This window comes from Gossypium hirsutum, chromosome A08, assembly GCF_007990345.1.
Source record: "Gossypium hirsutum isolate 1008001.06 chromosome A08, Gossypium_hirsutum_v2.1, whole genome shotgun sequence".
NCBI classification, from domain to species: domain Eukaryota; kingdom Viridiplantae; phylum Streptophyta; class Magnoliopsida; order Malvales; family Malvaceae; genus Gossypium; species Gossypium hirsutum.
Genome location: NC_053431.1, coordinates 126,536,715 through 126,558,178, shown reverse-complemented (window position 1 = coordinate 126,558,178; position 21,464 = coordinate 126,536,715). Strand labels below are relative to the sequence as shown.

At 29.8% G+C, this 21,464-nt stretch overlaps 1 protein-coding gene and 1 long non-coding RNA gene across 3 annotated transcripts; both read right to left on the bottom strand.

The window, feature by feature from the left end:
- Positions 1-6,861: 6,861 nt before the first annotated feature.
- Positions 6,862-15,896, bottom strand: LOC107932879 (golgin candidate 1). Of its 2 annotated transcripts, none has more exons than XM_016864998.2 (22): positions 15,624-15,896; positions 14,213-14,293; positions 13,428-13,462; positions 12,673-13,326; positions 12,515-12,577; positions 11,936-12,013; positions 11,618-11,821; positions 11,103-11,159; positions 10,914-10,988; positions 10,761-10,832; positions 9,845-9,907; positions 9,645-9,743; positions 9,283-9,360; positions 9,115-9,183; positions 8,492-8,539; positions 8,309-8,404; positions 8,151-8,227; positions 7,888-7,933; positions 7,700-7,798; positions 7,553-7,597; positions 7,362-7,451; positions 6,862-7,280 (listed from the first exon to the last, which is right to left on the bottom strand). In XM_016864998.2, the coding sequence occupies exons 1-21, from the start codon at positions 15,649-15,651 to the stop codon at positions 7,380-7,382; spliced, it is 2,139 nt and encodes a 712-aa protein (XP_016720487.1). In that variant the 5' UTR covers positions 15,652-15,896; the 3' UTR covers positions 6,862-7,280; positions 7,362-7,379. The 2 variants fall into 2 exon arrangements, with proteins under 2 accessions (XP_016720487.1, XP_016720488.1); XM_016864999.2 differs by having other exon boundaries at positions 9,283-9,354; positions 15,624-15,860.
- A 3,131-nt stretch (positions 15,897-19,027) lies between these two features.
- Positions 19,028-20,030, bottom strand: LOC107932826 (uncharacterized). Its single transcript, XR_005899951.1, has 2 exons — positions 19,515-20,030; positions 19,028-19,208 (listed from the first exon to the last, which is right to left on the bottom strand). It is a non-coding gene; the product is annotated as an uncharacterized lncRNA (long non-coding RNA).
- Between the last annotated feature and the right edge of the window lie 1,434 nt (positions 20,031-21,464).

The following is a 21,464-nucleotide window of genomic DNA, read 5'->3' as shown; positions in this document are numbered from 1 at the left end:
CTATGAACACCTCTAATACCTTATATTTTGACTTAAATTTCGTTGTATGTGAATTTTCTCTAAATTATTTTAATTTAGCTTATGATACATTTTCATTATTAATTCAATTCTACTTTGTAATACTTAATTCCAATTATGTATTATTGTAATTATAGTTCATACTTAAAATATGATTTATTAGTGAACAATAAGAGAGGAGCTTGGACTATATGAATTAAACATGTCAAAAAGAACAAAACAAATGAAGTGGATGTCTAAATTTTAGTTTTGGGCATCTTCCAATATCTAAATAAGTTCTGGGTTGAGAGAATTTTCTGTAAAAAGCATAATAAATTATTTGCATGCAAGTGTTTATATAAAATTGAAGACCCTTAATTTTCTAATTATTTTCAAATAAGTCTTTTACCTTTAATTAATATTTAAATAAACCTTAAATATATAGAACGAGTATCATCTAGATTGGTATTGATATTGTTGTAGATTCTTGAAAGTTACAAGTCGTGTATAGTTAGATGTTTAATGTCCTTCCCAAGTGAGTACTATATTTAATTAGGGGCTTGAGGATAGATTAAGAAATGACAAAGGCAAAATCAGGGGCGGAGCCAGAAATTTTTTTTATGGGGGCAAAACTAAATTGTAATTTTTACAATAAGAAAAATGTAATTTCACCATTTTAATAGTCTATATATTTATATTTTTTAAAAGATAAAATCTATTTTTATCATTTTTAGGTGGGGCCAATGTGTAATTTTATCTTTTGCTAATTTAAATTTTTTAAAATTTTAAAAAGTCTAGATGAAATACTTTCGTTTTAGGAGGGTCGGGGCCCTGCCAGTCCCCTAGCTACGCCCCTGGGAAAAACCCAATTATTTATCTAAGAGAATAAAATTAAATTGTAATTTTTCGAAGGGATTAAGATAGAATTTTACCATTGTATTAATATTTTTTGGGAGGCAATAATTAAAATATAATTTTTTTGAGAGACCGAAATACAACTTTAACACTGTACTAACTTAAAATTTTTATAAAGAATGGAGATAAAATCATAAGTTGTAGAGGAAGTCAAACCCAAAAAATTAATATTGAAAAAAATCTAAATTAAATAATTAATTTTTTAAAAAATTACAATTTCGAACCAAAAAAAGAATCAAAATCTGCCTGCTGCCTTAAATTCGCCACTAGTGGGGGCATAATATGCATCTTAATTGGATGAATATATAAAAAAAAATTCCAAAGAAAGTGAAAATGAAAATTGACTTTTTGGATAAAATTTCCAATGGCTAGTGGACAATGGAGCAAATAGGCCAATTTGGTGGGCGACGATATGTCAAAGGAAGAACAACGTGTAATTTATAATCTAGAAATTATTATGTGACAAATTGAAAAGGTGATGGCGACCAATTTTTTTCCTTTTAATAATATGAAAAATTATGATTTATTTATTAATTAGAAATTTGAATAATAATTAGTCAAATGTTATATTGTTGTTTAAAATATGGATTTAAATTTTATATTTTTTAAATTTCGAAGATTAAATTTTTATTCGAGAGATAATTTAAATTCTGTAAATTAATTTATGCTATTAATATTATATTACATGTAAGTTGTGGACTTAAACTTTATTTTACAATTTGATCATCTTTAAATATTATAATTTTTGAATTTTGAATTACTAAATATATATAAATTAAAAAATTAGGCTCTCAAATATCTTTAGAGTTTTAATTAGGCACATTTTTTGTTCGGAAAATGATACTTTAATTTTAAATTAAGTCCAATTTAAATTAAATAATAAATATAATTTTTTTAATTTAATTATAAAAATATTTTATTAATAAATTTTTACTTTATTTTAACACCTAAACACTTTTTTATTTAATAATATTTAATTCAAAAGGTTTTTTATATATTTTTTGGCAATTCATTTTTCATTATTTTATTATTTTAAACTATCAAATCACCTATTAAATAAAATTTTAAAAAAATTGGGAACTACTACCCAATTGGTGGGGTCTAATTTAATGGAAAAGTGCAAGTCCCTTTATATATATATATTTATAAAGATAATGCGTTTTCTTATCTAAAAACTCATCTCTAAATTTAAAAAAATAAAAAATAAAAAAAATCCATGGCGAGTGGGTCAGTAAAGTTCGCGTCGTTTTGGTCAACAATAATAATTCTTTAATAATCCCTTATTACTTCACTCAACAATTCGATCTCGACGAAGCAATAACGACACCGGAAAATCCTCAAGCCGGGCAAGAAGAAGTCGCCGGTCTGGTTTCCGATATGCCGTCGGTTGATCATGCCGCCGGTAACTGTTCGGTTTGCATGGAGAGTTTCGGGAAAATACCGGATGAAACTGCAAGACGAGTTTCGTGTGGTCATGTTTATCATCATAACTGTATTACTGGTTGGCTTTTGAATGGGAACGGCAATTCTTGTCCTCTCTGTCGCCGTGAAATCTCCAGCCGGCCGATGATATAAGGAACTATGTGCACTTTTTTTTTTTTGGTTTGTGAATTTTGTAATAAAAAATATAAATTTATATCTTTTTTTATTATTTTCTTTGAAGGTGTCTTTTTACTATTTTTGTATTTACATGTTGTATCAGTTTTTATATATTTTATAATTAGTCAAAATATGCTTCAGGTTGCTGTAATTTTTGTATAATTAGAATTTAGTCCCTTTATTTTTAATGTAAGTCCAACTATTGACACAATTAAAACTTTTATGTTAAATACAGGTTCATTATGTCGTCATTTCTTTTTATGTATGGCTACTAAGTGAGTATTTTTTTTTATTTTAAAATGTCACGCCAATAAATTTAACAAAAGAATATTAATAGAGTCAACAAGTAGGGTTGAAAACCATACATATGTCATTTTTTATATGATTTATTTTTATATTTTTATATCAAATAACATACTGCATCCAGGGGTGTAAATGAGACACTAATGCTCATAAGCTACTCGAGTTTAACTCAAAAAACTCGATACCAATTCAGTAATTGTAGAGCCAATTTAAGCTTAGTAGTACTTGACTCGAACAACTCGTGAGCTTTATCGAGCTTTTCAATTTTAATATACATTTTAGTTTTTTTACATGATTAAATTATGTTATTGCTCTTAATATATATTATTAATCCTAATCTTAATTATTGAGCCGAGTTCAAGCTTGAATATGTATGAATTTAGTCAAAGCTCGAAACTGAGCTTGAATATGAAAACTGATAAATGAGCTTAATTAAACTACTCAAGCTTGATTATTATTTTTAAATAAAATTAATAAATATTAATATAATGATGTTTTTTATATAAAATATTTAACAATTGAAAAAGCTAAATTTATAGAGAGAGAATTCGAGACTAATAAAAATTTATTTATAAGTACTTCATCACTTTATTTATGATTCAATTATTGAGTAAATTTTAATAAAATATATATTTTTAATGTTAATTAAAAACATTGGTGTTATTATTATTATTATCTGTTAAAACACGTGTGCCTTATACAAGACAAAAAGTAGTCTTTCAAAAGAAATAAGAAAGAAAATAACTGATATAAAGTGGCAAACTTTTCAAGGAATAAATAAATAAATAAAATATTTAATAAAGACTGGACTTTTTGTTCCCTCCAATCCGGCCAATATCACACTTATTAGACTTGTTTACAAGTTATATTATAATTCAACTTTTCTAAATTTAGATTAGAAATTGTTTGATCTGAATCTCGTCACTTATTAAAATATAGTGATGAAATAAAGAGATATATAGGGATAAAAAGCTGAGGTATAGAACTATTCTTCTTCTATTTGACTTTGATTAGAACATAGTTTTTCAACCCTTAAATAGATGTAGTCGAAATTCCTCTTGCATCATTCGTTTTTTTAACATTAGTGAATTTCTCCTTCTTTACCTGTAATTTTTTTCTGAAAGAGTTTTCATGTAAATCTATGTACTTATTTTTCTTTTCTTATTGTTTTGCGATCGTTCTGTCGCCATTATCGATGTTTATTATAACAATTTTCTGACCTCCTTATAATTTTTTTAAGTTGTAGAAATATAAGTAGAATTGAAATTATAAATATACAATGAATATTGATCACTATAATATATAATACATAGCTTACGCATATTAGTACTTGACCTTTGCCATTTATTCAAATATTTGACCACAAAATTAGTTTGAACAAAGAAACGTGCTTGACCGCTAACCATGAGATAGATGCATTATTTGATTTGTTTCGCTGTTTAATTTTATGAAAAAGTTATTAAAATTTTTTATTTAATTTTTAGTTCTTTTTCTTAAATTTTCAATTTTTTTATTAAATTGCCTAAAAATGGATAAAAATTTAATGTTTTTTTTTAATTTTACTAACATGATATACACGTTTATTGTCACGAGGATGACACGTCATTATTTAATTAATTTTTAAAAATTTTAAAAATTCAAAAAAATTATTTTTAAAAATTATAAATCACTAAAATTATTTAAAAAGTATAAAATTATAAAAAGATTTAATTTTTAAAAATTAATTAAATACTGACACATCATTCACATGGAAACCCATGTGTATGTCACATCAGCAAAGTTAACAAGTCTTAACTTTACTATCTATTTTGAAATGATTTAACAAAAAAATGAACGTACATTCAAAGGCTAAAAAAGATAAAAAAAAAATTAGACGAAAAGTTAAAATAATTTTTTTATAAAGTTGGAAAGTTAAAAAAAGTCATTATACTCGTTACTAATTATGGTCATTATTTTTCATTTTTGACTCTTTTGTTTATATTTAGGGTAAATTACACTCAAGGTCACTAAAATATTAGTAAGTTTACGTTTTGGTCACTCAACTTCAAAAAGTTACAAAATGATCACTAAACTATTCCAAAGTTTTAATTTAAGTCAATGAACTATTCAAAAAATTTTACTCAAGTCGTTGAGCTACTAAATTATTTTTAAAAAAAACAGTTTGACTAGCAAGTTCCAAGCAATTATTCGACGATCAGTACAGTGGATTAATATCCATCAACGAGTAGAAGAACATGCCTTAGATCCAAGTTGATTTGATAACCAGTGTTGGAGATCGGAAAAAAAGCTGTTTAGGTTTTTGTTTGTAGATTCGTGACATTCAAATTTATTTCATGAAGAAAAAATTAAACTATAAAAGAGAAGGGGAATGAGAGCTTTCGATTTGTAATACCAAAAAAATTTGGTATTTGAGAATGGATATGTATTTCATTGGTGAATTAAGCATTGGGAGCGAGTATGAATAATGAAAATTGATAAGGATTAAATTGGGAGTTTTTGAAAGTTAGAGGACTAAAAGTGTAAGTTTAATATTTTAATAAAAGGGGCAAAAATTTAAGAAACATTTTCCTATGAATATGACATGAAGACATATTGACATGTGAAGTTGGAAAATCAAAATATGAACTAAATTGAATAAAATGAAAAATATAGGGACTAAAGTGTAATTTTTTCCATTTTGTGAAAGGGTCATATATGCAAATTTGCCATTATTAAGAAATTTTTATTTGATACATAATGATGGGATCAAAATTTCTATGCAATGAGGTGTAAAGAAGAGAAAATTAATGGTAATTAAGCATGAAATGTGATTTGTTGATAAGGATGAAATTGAAAGAAAAAGAAAAGTGTAGAATTTTCTACACAATTGAAAGGCTGAATGGCAGCAACTTAGGGCAGCAAAAATAAATGGTAAAGAAAGAAAGAAAGAAAGGGAAAAAGAAAAAGAAAAAGAGAGAAAAAGAATGGAAAATCTCCTATACATTTTTTTCTGAGTTTTCTTTAAAACTGTAGCTTAATTTCATAACTTAAATGCTTTGGAAATATTTTCAATCATGGAAACAACTTAGATAAAGATGAGAGTCAAGGGAAAGCTTGGGAAAGTGCAGAGAAATGTTAATTTCAATTAAATGAAATGATATATGATATGGTTATGGCCTGATGTGGGGTCGGGAGTTTAGTTGGAATAGGGTTGGCAAAATGAGAGTTACGATGGGTGAAAGGGGTATTGGAGTTCTATTTAGATATGTTCATGTTTATGTTATTTGAAATATGGTATACAGGTTGGATACTAAGTAACATATGATACATAAATGAAAAATAATATGATATATGCAAGCGAAAATGTAAGAAATTGTATGATTATATGAAAGAAAAGAATAAAGAATTTAGTTTAATGATTTGTAAAATTGACATTAAGTATAATTTATCTTATATTTATTATAATTAATATTTAATGGAGAATTGATTCAAAAATATGTTTAGGACTATAATTTAAATCTTTTACTGTTTGTGCTTTAGAAAATAAATATGTATACTAACACATTAATAATTTATATTATATAACTTTTTATACATTTTGATACTTGAAGTTTTAAATTAATATTTTTTTGTCCAATTAAACATCTAAACTTGACTTTTTAATTCAAATAACTAAATATTAATTTGGACCAAAAATTAATTTTAGATATGTAACTACAAAAAAAAAAAAGAACCTATAAATATCAATTTGGACCATCAAATCAAGTTCAAATACTAAAATATATATATTTACTTTAATAGGTTGCATATTCACTTTTTCTAATGTTATCCTTTTCATATCGCATCATTCCATATTTTGACTTTACAAATATGAAATATGCTTTTCAATAAAGTCAAATTTTCTAATAATAATGGTAGGGGGTTAGAAGGAGTTATCCAGAAATCAAATACAGGTTAAATATCAACTGAAAACATACGTTTTAAAAATGTATATACTCTTGCATAACAATATTAATGAGATAATTAGAAGATGTTCAATATTTTTTGATGTATGAACAGGAAAACAAATAAACAACATTAATGTATATTACTTACATAACATTTCTTCAGTAACATTCATTTTAAGATAAAGTTACACAGAGTCCTTTTTGCACTCACCTGTATAGAAAAAAAATGTATCACAATCGACTTTTGGATCTACATGGTGCCTTCTCGTTTCGGAATCGGAGTTCACTTTTCAAGCAAAAAATGGTTATATCCTGACTTTGACGGTTAGCTGCCACCGTTTGATGCATCTGAAACTTCATTCATTAACTGCATTGCAGTTCAAATATGCAGTATTTGCTACCAATGTTTCAAACATTTTTCCTACAATATTTGCATATATCAGAAAATGGCTACGACAGATAATTCCGGTGTACATGTAACTTTGACAATTTCATAACTTTTTTTTTTTTCGTAGTGTTCTTGGATAATTCCATCTACGCCTGCAAAAGGAAATGGGATATAGAATCATGCACATATTAGATCAGACATTTTCGAGAATTCTGTCGGTACTAACTTCTGACCTTGGGCGTTTTGCATGGTTAAGGTAAGTTGGCATTGGTAAGACCCAAAGATTTTGCGAGTTCCCTAGCAGCTAAATCATCCGCTTGTTCCTACACATATAATACGATGATAAGTGATGCATGGGAAATAAAAAATTTCAGTCATTTTGCTGGTCAATTGGTAATTTATGCAAATGATCAGACAGCCATACCTGAAGGCGATGCAACAAGTACATCAGGAAGAGATGTACGAAAACCTGCATTAAAATTTTTTTTTCACACGGTTATTGTAGAAGTAAACCTAATAACCAGACCTTACATAAGGTATTTCGAAAAAGTTGAGGTGAATTTGTTCTTACAAGATAGCACAGCAACATTATTCGAGCTGTAGGATACCGCCAAAGAAATCTAGTGGCCCTTACAGCCCCTGAATCCAGTAATTTTACAGCCTTCTGAAACTGCATGATGCAGGTCGAAAGACAAGTCAGAAACTCAGAGTAAACAAAAGGGAAGGTAAGTTAGTTCCGGGATATAAATATGGAAATACCTGTACGCTTGCAGCAGCCACATGACGGTGATGCACAGGAAGAGGCCTGCAATTGTAAACTAGATAAGGAAATTGGAAAAATATCAAATACAACTGCATCTTTCAAATCACATTTCCTGAAAGAAAATTAGACCTCAAAGATAAGGCAACATAATTTCTTACGAGCTAATAAAGACAGCATATCTTAACATTCACAACGGAATGCTAAAACTTGCAGAGTGTGTTAGGACTGCAATCTAATAAAATGAAAATGCATAACATACTCGAGAGATTTGATTTCTGTGTCTTCCTCCCAGGAAGATGACGCGCGACGAGGAACTCTACTTCTCTCTACTTCAACCTGTTGGTTATAAAGGATATTGAACACCATTAGTTATAACAAGATATAGATAATCGGTCTTGCAGCATGGATTTGACAAACCTGAGCTTCTTGAAGACGCTTTATTTCCTTCTCCAGTTGGAACTCAGCTGCAGCTTTTTCACTAGCCATGGTTTCTAACTGTGTTTGCTTGTAGTACTGCAGAATGGCATAGCCACAAGAAGTCAGAACAAAGAAATAGATGTTAGAAGAACAACAGAAAAAGCAAATCTTGTATTCGATTACCAGTAGGTCAGTTAGTTCACGGTAGCGTTTCTCTAGTTCCATATGCTCCTGATAGAAGGCAACAACATAAATGAGTTAATGCTTCAGTGGATAGAAAACATAAAACTGAATGTACCATGAAGAAATATACTTTATAAACTTGCATATGGAAAGCAACTGAACCAAATTTCATCACAGTTTCGGATGAGATGGAAAATTTAAGAAATGAGTATCAAGAACAGTTAGTGCCATGACTTCAGCAAGCAGCATACACATTTGTACAGTTAAAACTTCTGGGAAGCTTCACCCCGAGGAGTGAAGTATATTTCATGTACAAGAGTAAATGACAACTTTAAGGGAAGAGGGGAAAAATCAAGTTACGAATACAGCATCGATAGATTGTTATGTACTAAATTGGCACACACCATAATATCTGACAAATTTGAGGTGCTGGTTGAACCCCAAGCAGACAAGAGAACAGAACCATGTAACTTGATATACAACTAAATAAATCAAATAAGCAATGAAATTTAAGGCTTCACTAAGTTCAACAGTCACTATAATAAGTGCTTTCAGTTTATACATCATCAACACAATTGACAACCACACTTCTGATTAAAAGGTGAATCAATCTTAACAGTTACCTGGCGTGAATAATGCTCAGCGTCCCTCTTCATGGCAGCCATTTCAACCCTCATTTTCTGCACTTCAGCCTGCACCCAGAAAAATAGGTCAGAGAAAATAAATCCACAAATCAGCCAGCAAAAGAAAACAGAATAATCTTGATCTAAATGTACAATGATAATACTTGCCTCTAATGAAGAGAGCTTGCTCTCAGCATCTCTTTGACCTTGGCGTGCACGCTCCACTTCCTCCTGCCATGCCTGCATCTAACATCACCATCTTTAAGCCATTCCCTCTTACATTAATTACAGTTGGTGGAACAGCTAATGGCCACAGATTGTGCCTATAACTAGATATTAATTGCATTTTGAACTGTTGAACTTCAGAATGTTCTTAATGATATAGAAACCTACATTCCAGTAGATTACTTGAGGTACTGAAATCAAATAGGTAAGATATATTTCATTTTCTAGACTGGCTAGATGGAAATAGACCAAAAAATGTAATTTGCAAGACAGAGTTCAGAAAGTTACATCCTCATCATATTTACCTGAACCATTTGATTTGCTTCTTCCGGGGACTTCTTTTGTCCACGACGAAAACGAGCTTCCATGTCTTGCAATTCTTGATTTAAAGATGTGCATTCAACCTGACATATCAGGTTAATTTCAAGAGCTTTTTCACTTCAAATTTAGCCGAGCCAGAAGGACAAGCTTTCATTAAAAAAGCACTGTTATCATTTTGTTTTACCTCAAGAAGTGCCACCTTCTGCTCAAACTCTGCAGCTTTTGTTGCCCTCTCATCAGCAACCCTCTGAACAAAGAGACGAGCAGAAATTTACCATGCTTGTTGGAATATATATAGAGGCCAAATAATCAATGTACTACACCTTTGCATCTGAACAAGGAAGAGGTGCCACATTTACCCAAAAAAAATAATAATAAAATTGCAGATGACATACCACTAGAAGACAAGACTGAGTTTTCTTAATTTAAAAGAAAATTTGATGGATATTAAATAAAACTAAGATATAGCACCCTAATGGTGAAACTAGATGCAGAAAACTCATAAATACGGCAATTCTAAACAAGTTTAGGAACTATGAAGGATATCTAATAAGTTTCTATAGCTTTAAGATGGCAGATTGCATAAAACTAGTAGATTAGCAAAAATGCCACAGAAATTGAGAAGTCAAAGTGCCCTTGAGACTACGCTATCCTGATTACCAAATTCATCTGGATTGCTTTTTCTTTTTGTCCATTTTAGCAATTGGTACTCATGCAGATCCATTAAGTTTTTATTTACACAGTTTCCTTGGAGAAAGAGACATGGAAAATTAGATTGTCCGGGTTTTATTAGTATATATGTCGACAAATTCGTAAATGATATTTTCGAGGATAACATATTAAAATTCTTAAATGTTGACATAACTTCACCAAACAGACATTAATGCTAATCTTTTACCACATCAAGGTATTTGCTTGAAACAACTGATATACACTAAAAAAGCATGAGACTAGGTTTAAAAGGCTAATATTACATTCAGCCTAAAAAGTTATTGTTTATGCAATATTAAGCTGCAAAATTAGCAAGTAAAACTAGAATACTATAAATCAATTAGAAGCAGATTTGCAATGGAACCAGAAATAAAGAATTATCATATTACCTGGATCCTAGCAAGAACTGTGGATGACTCAACAGCTCGATGTTCCAATTCTACTTCCCTTTCCATGGCAGCCTATTCCCAAAAACAGAAATTATTAGAGTGCAAGCAAGATAACAACAAAAAGGTAAATACAACAATGTCCCAAGATTGAACCATTTTGGTAGCATTATGTGCTGCACGTTCTTCTTCTGCTCTCCTCTCTGCAGAAGCTAGCTCCTCGCGTAGGGCCTAGAAAAGAAGCATACTAATAGATTACCTGCTTATAATGAAACAAAAAAGAGTGTGTGTGTGTGTGTGTGAATAAATGTGCGAATGCAAGGAAGAAAGAACCAATTAGTCTACCTGCATCATCCTCGTCTCTGTTAATTCCCTGTTTCTCATAATTGACTCCATGTTTGCCTGATGGTATACAATCAGAAGTATAAACAAACATCAGATGGTCAAAACGTGCAAGCCAAGAGTATAAAATGATGGACCATAGAAGAAAAAGAAAAAGTGAAAACGTAGAGGAAACAATAAAGAAACAAAAAAAAAAAGTAGGAGAGGGATACAAAAGCAGACCTGCATACTATAATTTGCTTAGAAGGTTAAAAGGAACTCTTCTTATAAGGGACAGTAAATAAGCTCTTTAGGTTTCTCTATCATGACAAAAGTGTAACTAACAGAATCAAAAGGATCTATATCTTTTTATTTAGCTTACAAAGCTATTAATAGTCAGATATACAGATTCCGTGGTGATAGGAACTGTTGCTTAAGTTAAAACTTATTAAGTTAGATGAAACTAGAGACCAAATTTTATAACAGCTTGGGAAGCAGGAGATTTTATACCGAACAATAACTGAATATTAGAGTCAAACCTGAAGTGAAGCCAGGTTTCCTTCAGATAAAGCAGCTTGTTTCTTTAGTGCATCCATAGAATTGACAAGTGCCTCTATCTTAGAGTTCTTTGCTGCCAAAGCATCGAGCATATTTGACTCTACCCTTGTTACTTCACTCTTAGATACAGATAAATCTTGCTGCAGTTGTTTTATACGAGCCTCATAAGATTTACTCAGCTCCCTCTGTCAAGGAAGCAATTTAGTGTTAAAATACTACTCCTTAAGTTGCATCCACAAGCAAAAATGACCATAACTTCAAAATATACCCAAAAAGAGAAAAAGGATAGAATGAATTACCTCAGCAATTAGAAGCTCCTCAAGCTGTGCATTCTCGGATTTGTATTCTTGGAGACGGGATGAAAGTCCAGCACAAACCTGGAAATCAGTGTAGAACAATTAGTTTATAAATGCCAAAAATACAAAATCAGAAAATAAAGAGAGAATAAAAAAAGAAGCTTATAGAAGGACATTCCCACTTGTTTGCAAGTCAGGCCAGTTCCTTTTAAAGGCTACTCTTTCATGGGAAAAATTTTAAACAAGAACATTCATCCATGCAATTTAACAGAAATACTCTCAAGTTTCTCGATGGATGGCCACAAATGTGATGCACTAAAAGGAATGTTAATAACAAATTAGATGCTTATAGAATCCATTAACAGATTTCAAGAAAAGGGAATAGATGTGATAATTCATTGGTGCAGCTTCTTTGCTTATTCTGATTCATAATGAAATTATGTTAACACTCCATCATTTACCATCTCACTCACTTATCCGTTATGGTCAGATACTGAACTCTTTAATTTCTAAAGGTAGTCCTAGAATAATAGTCTCAATATTCATCACAAAAAGGAAAACCAATAAATTCAGAGAGCTTACCCGAGCTAGTCTTGCCTCTTTTGATTGACCAGTAGAATTGGTGGTTTTAAGCAGTCCTTGAGCCTGGACGAAAACCAAAGCACTAGTAAGAAAGGCCTTAAAATGGACGCAACATGAGAAGATTCAGCTATAATTTCAGATTTGAGTGTATTTGTCACCTCATCAAGTTGGTCCTGGACTACCGTTTGTGGAGTACCAGCATTTTGCTCCTGTGATTTCTTTTGATTCACAGGAGTTTCGACTTTAACATCAACTTCTTTCAACTTAGCTTCGAAGTTATCATGAGAATCAGCAATTACATGTTGTGAACTCTCTTTTTGAGGGTGTTGTGGCCTCTCTTGGTCAGTCTTCGAAGGGACATCTGAAGTTTGGGAATCAGAATTTTGGCCACCATCAGTTAAATGATCTTCACTAACAACCTCAATATCTTTGGTAGCAAATGATGGAGGAGGGTGCTCAACATGCACATCGGAAGCATTCTCATTGACAAGCTCCCCATTTGAAGTTGACAATGAAGCTTCTGCATTGCTGACACTTACAGAGACTTCTTCCTGATCAACACTGTGTTTAACCAAATCAGTATCCAATAGCTCAGATGAAGGAATTGTAGGGTTTTCTTTCTCACTGTTGTTATATAGCTCACTACTTGTCTGGACCATAGAATTAGCACTAGAGCTTCTCTCATTGTCGGAAGAAAAAGTAGCCTTATCTTTATCAGGTGTTACATCAGATTTTAGTACTTCTGAACTAGTTTGCTTGTTTATAGTATCACTAGGTTTGGGAGATTTTTTCGTAGAAAGTCTTTTTTGTGCCTGAAAACAAGAAAAACCATCCAATTAAAATCGTCTTTATGAACATATTTACTTGAAAATGTACACTTAAAGATAATTCAAGGTTGCATATTTTGTAATACCTTCGCCCTTGGCTTTGTTTTTTCTGCTGAAGAACCTTGCACATTAGAAACTTTACAATTAAATGGGGGAAAGATATACGCACACATGTGTGTGTATGGACTGTTAGTGTATGTATGTGAGAGTTAGATAGGGTGAGAAAAAGAGACACATAATGAGAGAGGGAGATAGGAGCAGCAGAAATTGTAATTCAGAAAATGAAAAGCAGATACTGGCATTATTACAATAGACCTCTAAATATAGAATAATAACTCAAATTAAGATTTTATTTTTCACCTCAGAAGTCAAACATGATTACTATCAAGCTTGACACATCTAGCTTTCTCATCTCAGGAAAGAAAATTCAAGTTTGATTTCTCATGGATCAAGTTTTCTAAGAAAAGTTGCACTCTAATCTAAAAAGAAGCATTAAAGGTCTTGCATATTATTGTTATAAGAAGCCCAAATGCAATTTTGGAGAAAATAAATATATTGGTGCAAAATTTGTTAATAAATGGCTAGTAAGGATTGCTAGACTGAGTTTCATATAGGGATGGATCAAAAGGAATATCTATATATTGATTTTATCTAACTAAGCACATAGTCCCCGTATGAGAAGTCCATTTGAATGGCTACAAGGACATAATCCCATAATAAATACAAGCTTTCAAAAACTTAGCCCCTAAATTGGACTAACACTCTCTAGATATAACCATGAATAGGAACTTTTTAAGTACAGAAGACACGAAACCACATTTTTAACATTGATTTCTGCATGAAAATAACCCCAATATTTTGAAATCCTTACCTTGTGTTTGAGAATCAGATGGCTCCTCCGACAGTTCATTAGCAACTAGCTTTGCTCTTCGATCTACAACTTCAAATAAATCTGGTCCAAAACAAACATTAACCTTTGATTACTACCAAATCAATAAAAGGAAATAAAAATGCTATTTTTACTGATGGATGGTTTAGAGCAACAATAACGAACAAAAGCACAAGATAAGTCCAGAGATTTTCCAAAAGTGCTAAGGTTCAGACTACATCAATGTTACCCCTTGCATGCCTTTATGTAGACTGTTTACAGGAACACTTAAATAAAAGAAAGGATAAGAGGGGGCCGGGGCGGGGGGGGGGGGGGGGAACAGTGCAGCACTATCTGAAAAATTAACTTGCAGGGGAGAAAATACATGAACCACAACCAATCAAAAAATGCATCACGCATGGACCTTCTTATACCAACTATCTAGAGGACGCCCCAAGAGTCGAACAAAAACCAGTAATTTTAGTTCAAATTATTTATTTTCTATGGAAAAAAAAAAGAATTTGAAACTCCCAAGTAAAATGAAATTCTCAAACATGGATGCAAAATTTTCTATGAAAATTTTAAAAACTAAACAAAGAGCATCAAAGTCTACCCTAATATGGTACCCTAACATTCACAATATCTAAAAGCTATCTATTACATACAGCTCTACTTCTTACTTAATACTAAACATCTGATCAAAATTTCTAATCAATTTTCCTCAACTCTATATGATGGTCATCATAATAAAATGGAAAATGAACCGCATTAATAACAACCAAAAGTGAAACAATAACAAATTAACAATAATAATTTCAACACTAATACCATAGTGTCAATTTCTGACAGCAATCCTTGTTTCCGAAAAATGTCCGCTTATAAAAACCAAACGTCATCAATTTACTTTTTCTTACTATATATAGATGCCGGGCAATGGCATTATCATTACTGAAAATAACCAGAAATTAAACAAAAACTAGAATTCCAATCTCCAAAATGAAAATCAAACGAAAGCGAGTTCCCTTCTGGACAGGCAACTAGATATTCTAAATTTCCTTGAATGAACAAAGCTGCCAATGTCCCTTGTCGCATTTCTAGAGAAAGCATAACATCGATTCATAATTTACTTGGAACTGTATCAATTGCCAAATTCATAATAGATCTCATAATTTTAAGAGGAAAAAAACCTAAAATCTCTTAGCTCTTCAGTTTATACACAACTAAGCAACTTCGGAAGTAAAATAGGTGAAAAGAATTAAACTAAACGACCTAATCCATTGAAATCTCAGGTTCAGTTCTCAATCAATCATGATTTAATGACTTAAAGCTTTAGATCAGACCTTCAAAACTCAATTAAAAATTTTAATGTCTAAAAAGTTAAACAAAAAAAAATGTAGGTTTAGAGGAGCCACACCTTCAGCGACTTTAAGCCACGAAGCCATGAGTGATGAATCTGTAATAAAACCGTGCCCTAGAGATGTACCCACGGATTTTCCATACACCGGCGGTGAGAGATTTTATCGGACGGCGTCGGCGATATACGGCGTTTAAATAATTAAAAGGTGACAAGCTAGATCTCTGCTAAGATCAAAATGATGGTCACTAATGAAAACTATTAATTCTTTGGAAATTTTGGGATAGAGCTTAGGCTGTTTTATAAAAGAAAATAAATAAATAACCTAAGTTCTATTTTTTTTATATTTTATGAAGTATAAAAAATTTTAAAATTATCATAAATGTATGTAGTTTTTTATAAATTTATAATTTAATCTCTATATTTTTTATTCTAAGAATTTAATTTTTTACTTTTTAAATTTTTAGCATTTGAATTTTAAATTTTGAAAAATAAATATATGAAATTTTTAAAACTAAATATACATAGATTAAATTTTAAATTTATAAAAAATATATATAAACACTTATGCACATTTTAACCTAAAAACGTAAAAAGGAATAATAAAAAAACAGTTTAGGTTGTTTAAATAAATGTTGAGTTTGTATAAGAAATAAATAAATGTTAGTTGAATTAAAGTAATACATATCATCATTACAAGCCCACCTAATTAGATACTTAATATTTTGTTAAATAAGAAATATAAGTTGAATAAGTTATAAACACAGAGGGAAAATATATATCGGGTTATTGTGTATGTTTTTGTATGATTAATTTTTATAATGATTTAACTGTCATATTTTATATTGTATTTATACAGATCATGTATGTTAATTTTTATATAAATTTAAAATTATTAATTAATTGTTTTATGTAAAAAAAATAATTGTTCAATAAATATCAATATATTATATTTTGTACCGATGTAAGTGAAACCCTCTCCTTGTATTAAAAAATTATATGCTCAATTGAATTGGTGTCATCTTTTAATCGAGTCCAAATTCAATTGTGAAATTACCAAAAGCACATTCATTCTATTATTTATTTGTATTGTACAAGTGGAAGGTTAGTACTTACACAAATACGATAATGACACACATACATTACATCCAAAGAGAGTTATACAAATAAAAACCAACCACTTGCTCCGAAAGGCTCGAATTTAATTGAGTTCTATAGGGTGAATAGCCCTTCGCCACAATGCCAAACAAATACTATAAAGCACGTTCATTTTATAAAGCAACAAATATTATTTTGAGGGTATTTATATCTTTTTATATTTTGATAAATTTAGAAAAATACATAAACATAATATTTGAATTTAAGATATCATGATTAGTATCATTTCAAATAAAGTAACATTTAATTTTATATCAATTTTTTAAAATTTTGTTACATAAAATTTTCACTTACATCATGAATATGTCATAATCTATTTTTTTAAGTATACATTTGGCACACAAAATTTATTTTATTTTATTAAATTTATTTTTTAAAATAAAATCTGTTGAATTGCTTTCAATTTATTCTTTGATGTTGTTTATGATTTAAAAATTATTATATAAATATGGTATGTCAATATCATGGTTTGATTTAAAAATGTTCGGTCAAATTGTATTAATAATCTTTAAACTTTTCTTCTGAAGTAATTTAATTATTTCTTATTAAAATTTTTGTATGCATTTTTTTTAATACCACTTCCCAGGCTATAAAAAGAATCCATTTTAGCCTGACTACTTTAAAGGATGTGTTTTCGAGGGAAAGAAAATCATATAAGCATTATAACAAAAATAGTTAATATGGTGTTATTATAAAAATAGAAAATATAATAATCCCAAATTAAAGTATATAAATTAAATTTTAAATTTGAATATTATAGAAGGACCAAAACCATAATTTAACCTTTTTTTCCCAGATCCACCTACTTATTTAGCTACAATGTTTATCTCTATTAATGCCTTTTACTTGCACAATTAGTGATTGGTTAATGACATTTCCTAATCTTCTAGCATTCTTCATTGTTTACCTATTGGTTAATGACATTTCCTAATCTTCTAGCATTCTTCATTGTTTACCTACAATGTTATCCCTTAACTCTTTTCTTAGATCATTATTTTATTTTAGAATTAAATTATTTTTTATACTTGTTCAAAAGATTAAATTTTTTTAAGTCTACGATTGTTCTTCCAACAATATTATTTTCAATATTCGAACTTAACTACTGCACTTAACACTTATTAATTAGATGACCGAGTTATTGTTCCACTATAATATTGGTCCAAGCTTGTATGGTGTTAGATTTGCCATAGAAAAAAGTTCTTGAAATGCATGTTTTTTTTTAAGAAAATAAAATTTGTTTTTATTTAAATTTAATCATAAAATGTATAAACATTAATAATTTTTTTTTATATTTATTATCTAAAAACAATTAAATAAGTCGGCCTAAAGTTGAAAAATATAAATCCAAGCTTAGTTTAAAGCGGACCAAGTTACTCGGCCCATGAACACATATACTTGAAAGTATGTATCTCAAACAAGAAATGCTAATATAAATTTTTGAAAATTTTCATCAAACCTTTCAAAAAATTTAAAATTTTGATTAGACTCCTTTAAATTTTTTGAAAATTCTCATTAAGTTTTTAAAAATTTTGAAAGTTTTAATCAGTCATAACCATAGTTGTTTGAACCAGACCAGTGGTCAATTGGACCAATAACCAGTCAAGGTACTAGTCTAGAGAAAGGTATAGGACTGGTTGATCCAAGAATCAGTACGGATCGCTTGAACCAGACAAAAAACAGTTGAACTGAATTTTTTATTTTTTATTAATTTTTAATAATTTGTTTAATCTAATTTGTGACCTAATCGATTCAATCACTAATCTAATTTTGAAATTTTTGGGTCAAATTTTTTTTTAAATTCTATTAAATCCCTGAAATTTTTATAGAGTTTTAGTCAACCCCTCCTCGAACTTTTAGGACCAACCACGAGCTTTGCTTCCATATTTAGTAGTTTTTATTTCAACCATTAAAAACAAATGAAGACATAGTCCTTTCAAATTTCAATGGAGCTTTGAAGCATTTGGGGGAAGGAAATACATTTTCTTTTTCTTATTTGTTATCATTTTCTCAATTTGCTTCATATATTTGGATGCATGTGAGTGAATCAATTTCAGATAGGCTTTCTCTCAATATGTCATATCATATTTTTATTTTAACACTTACATCTATAAGTTTAAAAATATCCAATAAGTCTTTATACTTTTCATAAATTTAGAATTTAATCCATATACTTTTATTTGCAGAAATTTAATAGATCTACTTTTTACATTTTAAAAAATTTAAATTCAATTGTTAACACTACTATTTCTTTTTTTGTTAAGTTGGTCGGTGTGACATTTTGAAATAATAAAAAAAAACTCATTTGGTAGCAATGTAAACCAATTTCATGCCATGATCCAATACAAGGAAAATAGGCACAAAAATAGACCCAAACAAGGCCCAAACGAACAGAGACTCAAAATTGTTGCATGAGTCCTCGCGCCGCACGCCTCTCACCAGCGTCCCACTCCGCCACGCCTCTCGATTCCGAGATTTTCGCAGCTATATCTTCAACAGAAAACAACAAGAAGCATAGTAACAGGAGGAGACTTGTTTTATTTCTAGGCTACAAAAAGCCATTGAAAATACGGTATAAAGGAGAGTTTTTTTTCGGGGGAATCAAGAGAAATACAGAGAAATATACCAGATTTCTGAGTAAACTTTTAATACCATCCAATAGAATCAAAGGTAATTATAGTTTTTTTTTCAAGGTTTTTAGCCTTTGTTGTGCATCTACATTTTTTTTCCTTTCTTTTTTTTTCCTTATTTTTGAAAATAATCAAACAAAGTTTTAAAAGAGAAAGGAGGGCTTACCTGGTCTTGATCCGTGAACCGGCGGTGGGGTGGAGGTGCGTGGCACCGATGATCCTCCAGGGTGGCGCAAGCTAGGTTGAATTCCTAGCAAAGAAAAATGGAAAGGGAGCAGGGAAGAAGAAGCATTCTGCTTCTTTTTGTTTGAAAAACAATGGGAATAAGAAATAAAATGGGTCCTGCAGAACCATTCAATAGCTTTTAAAGTGGCGGGCCCACGTGTTTTGCCCTTAAGGGGTCAATTTGTGCATCAGGTCCCTGTACATTTTCTTGCTGCCCAAATCTGCTTCACTTTTGTTTTTGAATTTCACCCAGCAATTTTGTGCAACTTTTAATTTGGTCCATATTAAATTCTAGGTTCAGAAATTTGGGTAAATTACATTTTTAAACCCCCTTGTTCCACGCACCCTTCAATGAGGTCCGCCTTTCCCCTTTTATTTGTGCTTTATCCTAGAACTTCCGTTTTGATCTCAATTAAGCCCTATTTTGCTTATTTTAAACACTTTTAGCACAAAATTAAATTCTTTTGGTACTATTATTATTAATCTATTGCTATTTTATTTAACTATTTTAGGTTATTTTCCTATTATTTATTGTATTATTTTTTTACACTATTATTTATTATACTTATTATATCATTTTCGTTATTTTTTCTTCCATTTAATTTAGTCAATTTGAGTTATGTTTCACATTATTATATTATTTATTTATTTTTATATTTGTTATATGCTTTGTATACATTTTTTAAGTAAAACTAATTATTTTATGTATAACTTGTCATTATATGTATTACATTATTTGGCGTATCATTTTTTTCTTTTGCTAATAATCATTTTTTTCCTGTGTTATTTCTTTTTGTATATATATTTTATAATAATTTTAAATATAGTTTATTATACTTATTATATTTTATTCATCATATTTTATTTATTTTTTTCCTACCGTTTACTACTATTATTTTACTACCATTATTTATAATTTTTATATGTATATATTCTTCGTTAAAGTTTTTTTTATAATTTTTAATAAACCTACTTTATTATTTTATTATTTTTATATACCATAGTTTTTTCATTGATTTTTTTTATATACTAAATTTTTTTTTTGCCTTCTTTGTTTGTTTTGAATATCAAAATATCCTTTTATCGGTTCACTCTCAAAATTTTTCAAAAAATAGGCAACGTTCGATATTTAAAGAATTCAAAGGATCGTGCCCTAACGTACTAGGTTTCGCTTTCTTGGTCTGCTTTGAATGTTCGAATACCCTCTTAAAGCTAAAAACGCGCGTTTTAAAGGCAAGATCACATCTGAGGGTCAAAAATATTGTGCCCTAACGTACTGGATGTAATGTTTTACCTCAAGGTGAGATGGTCTTTAATACACATTTGACTTACCTAAATGTTTTAAAAGCCAATAAAAGAAGGATCGCGTTTTGAACTCTGTCCAAATCTTTAATTTTCGACATTGAGACACTAAATAATCAATCAAGTATCAATTTTGGGCGTGTCGAGGGTGCTAATCCTTCCTCGTACGTAACTGGCTCCCGAACCAATTTTTTATTTTCGCAGACCAAAATCGCCGTTTTGAAAAAATTATTTATTTATTAAAAACGACCGTGTTTTGAGGTGAACCAATCACACCCTATTAAAAACGATTGGTGGCGACTCCCAACTTTTCATTTTCAAAGTCAATTTCCCGTTTTCAAAAAATAGTTTCGACAGTAACTAAAAGATGACATTGTAATGAACCTGAATTTATCAAAATATTTTAACAACATTAAAAGTTAGAACTAAATTTTGAAATTTAAAGAGTAGTGGGACTAAATTCATAGGAATAAAAGTATATGGACTAAATTCTAATTTTACAATTAGTACATGGACTTATGACATTTTAACCTATCTGTAGCTATCTATATTGTTATTTAAGTATTTGATTGAGTTGATGTCACCCATA

What these genes read in the sequence shown, in the direction of transcription:
- LOC107932879 (XM_016864998.2), bottom strand. Translation starts at nt 15,651, where the DNA reads ATGGCTTCGTGGCTTAAAGTCGCTGAAG. An exon ending in AAACAAAGCCAAGGGCGAAG is followed by an intron (nt 13,327 to 13,427) that starts GTATTACAAAAT and finishes TCTTGTTTTCAG; the next exon opens with GCACAAAAAAGACTTTCTAC. An exon ending in AGCGTCTTCAAGAAGCTCAG is followed by an intron (nt 8,228 to 8,308) that starts GTTTGTCAAATC and finishes TATAACCAACAG; the next exon opens with GTTGAAGTAGAGAGAAGTAG.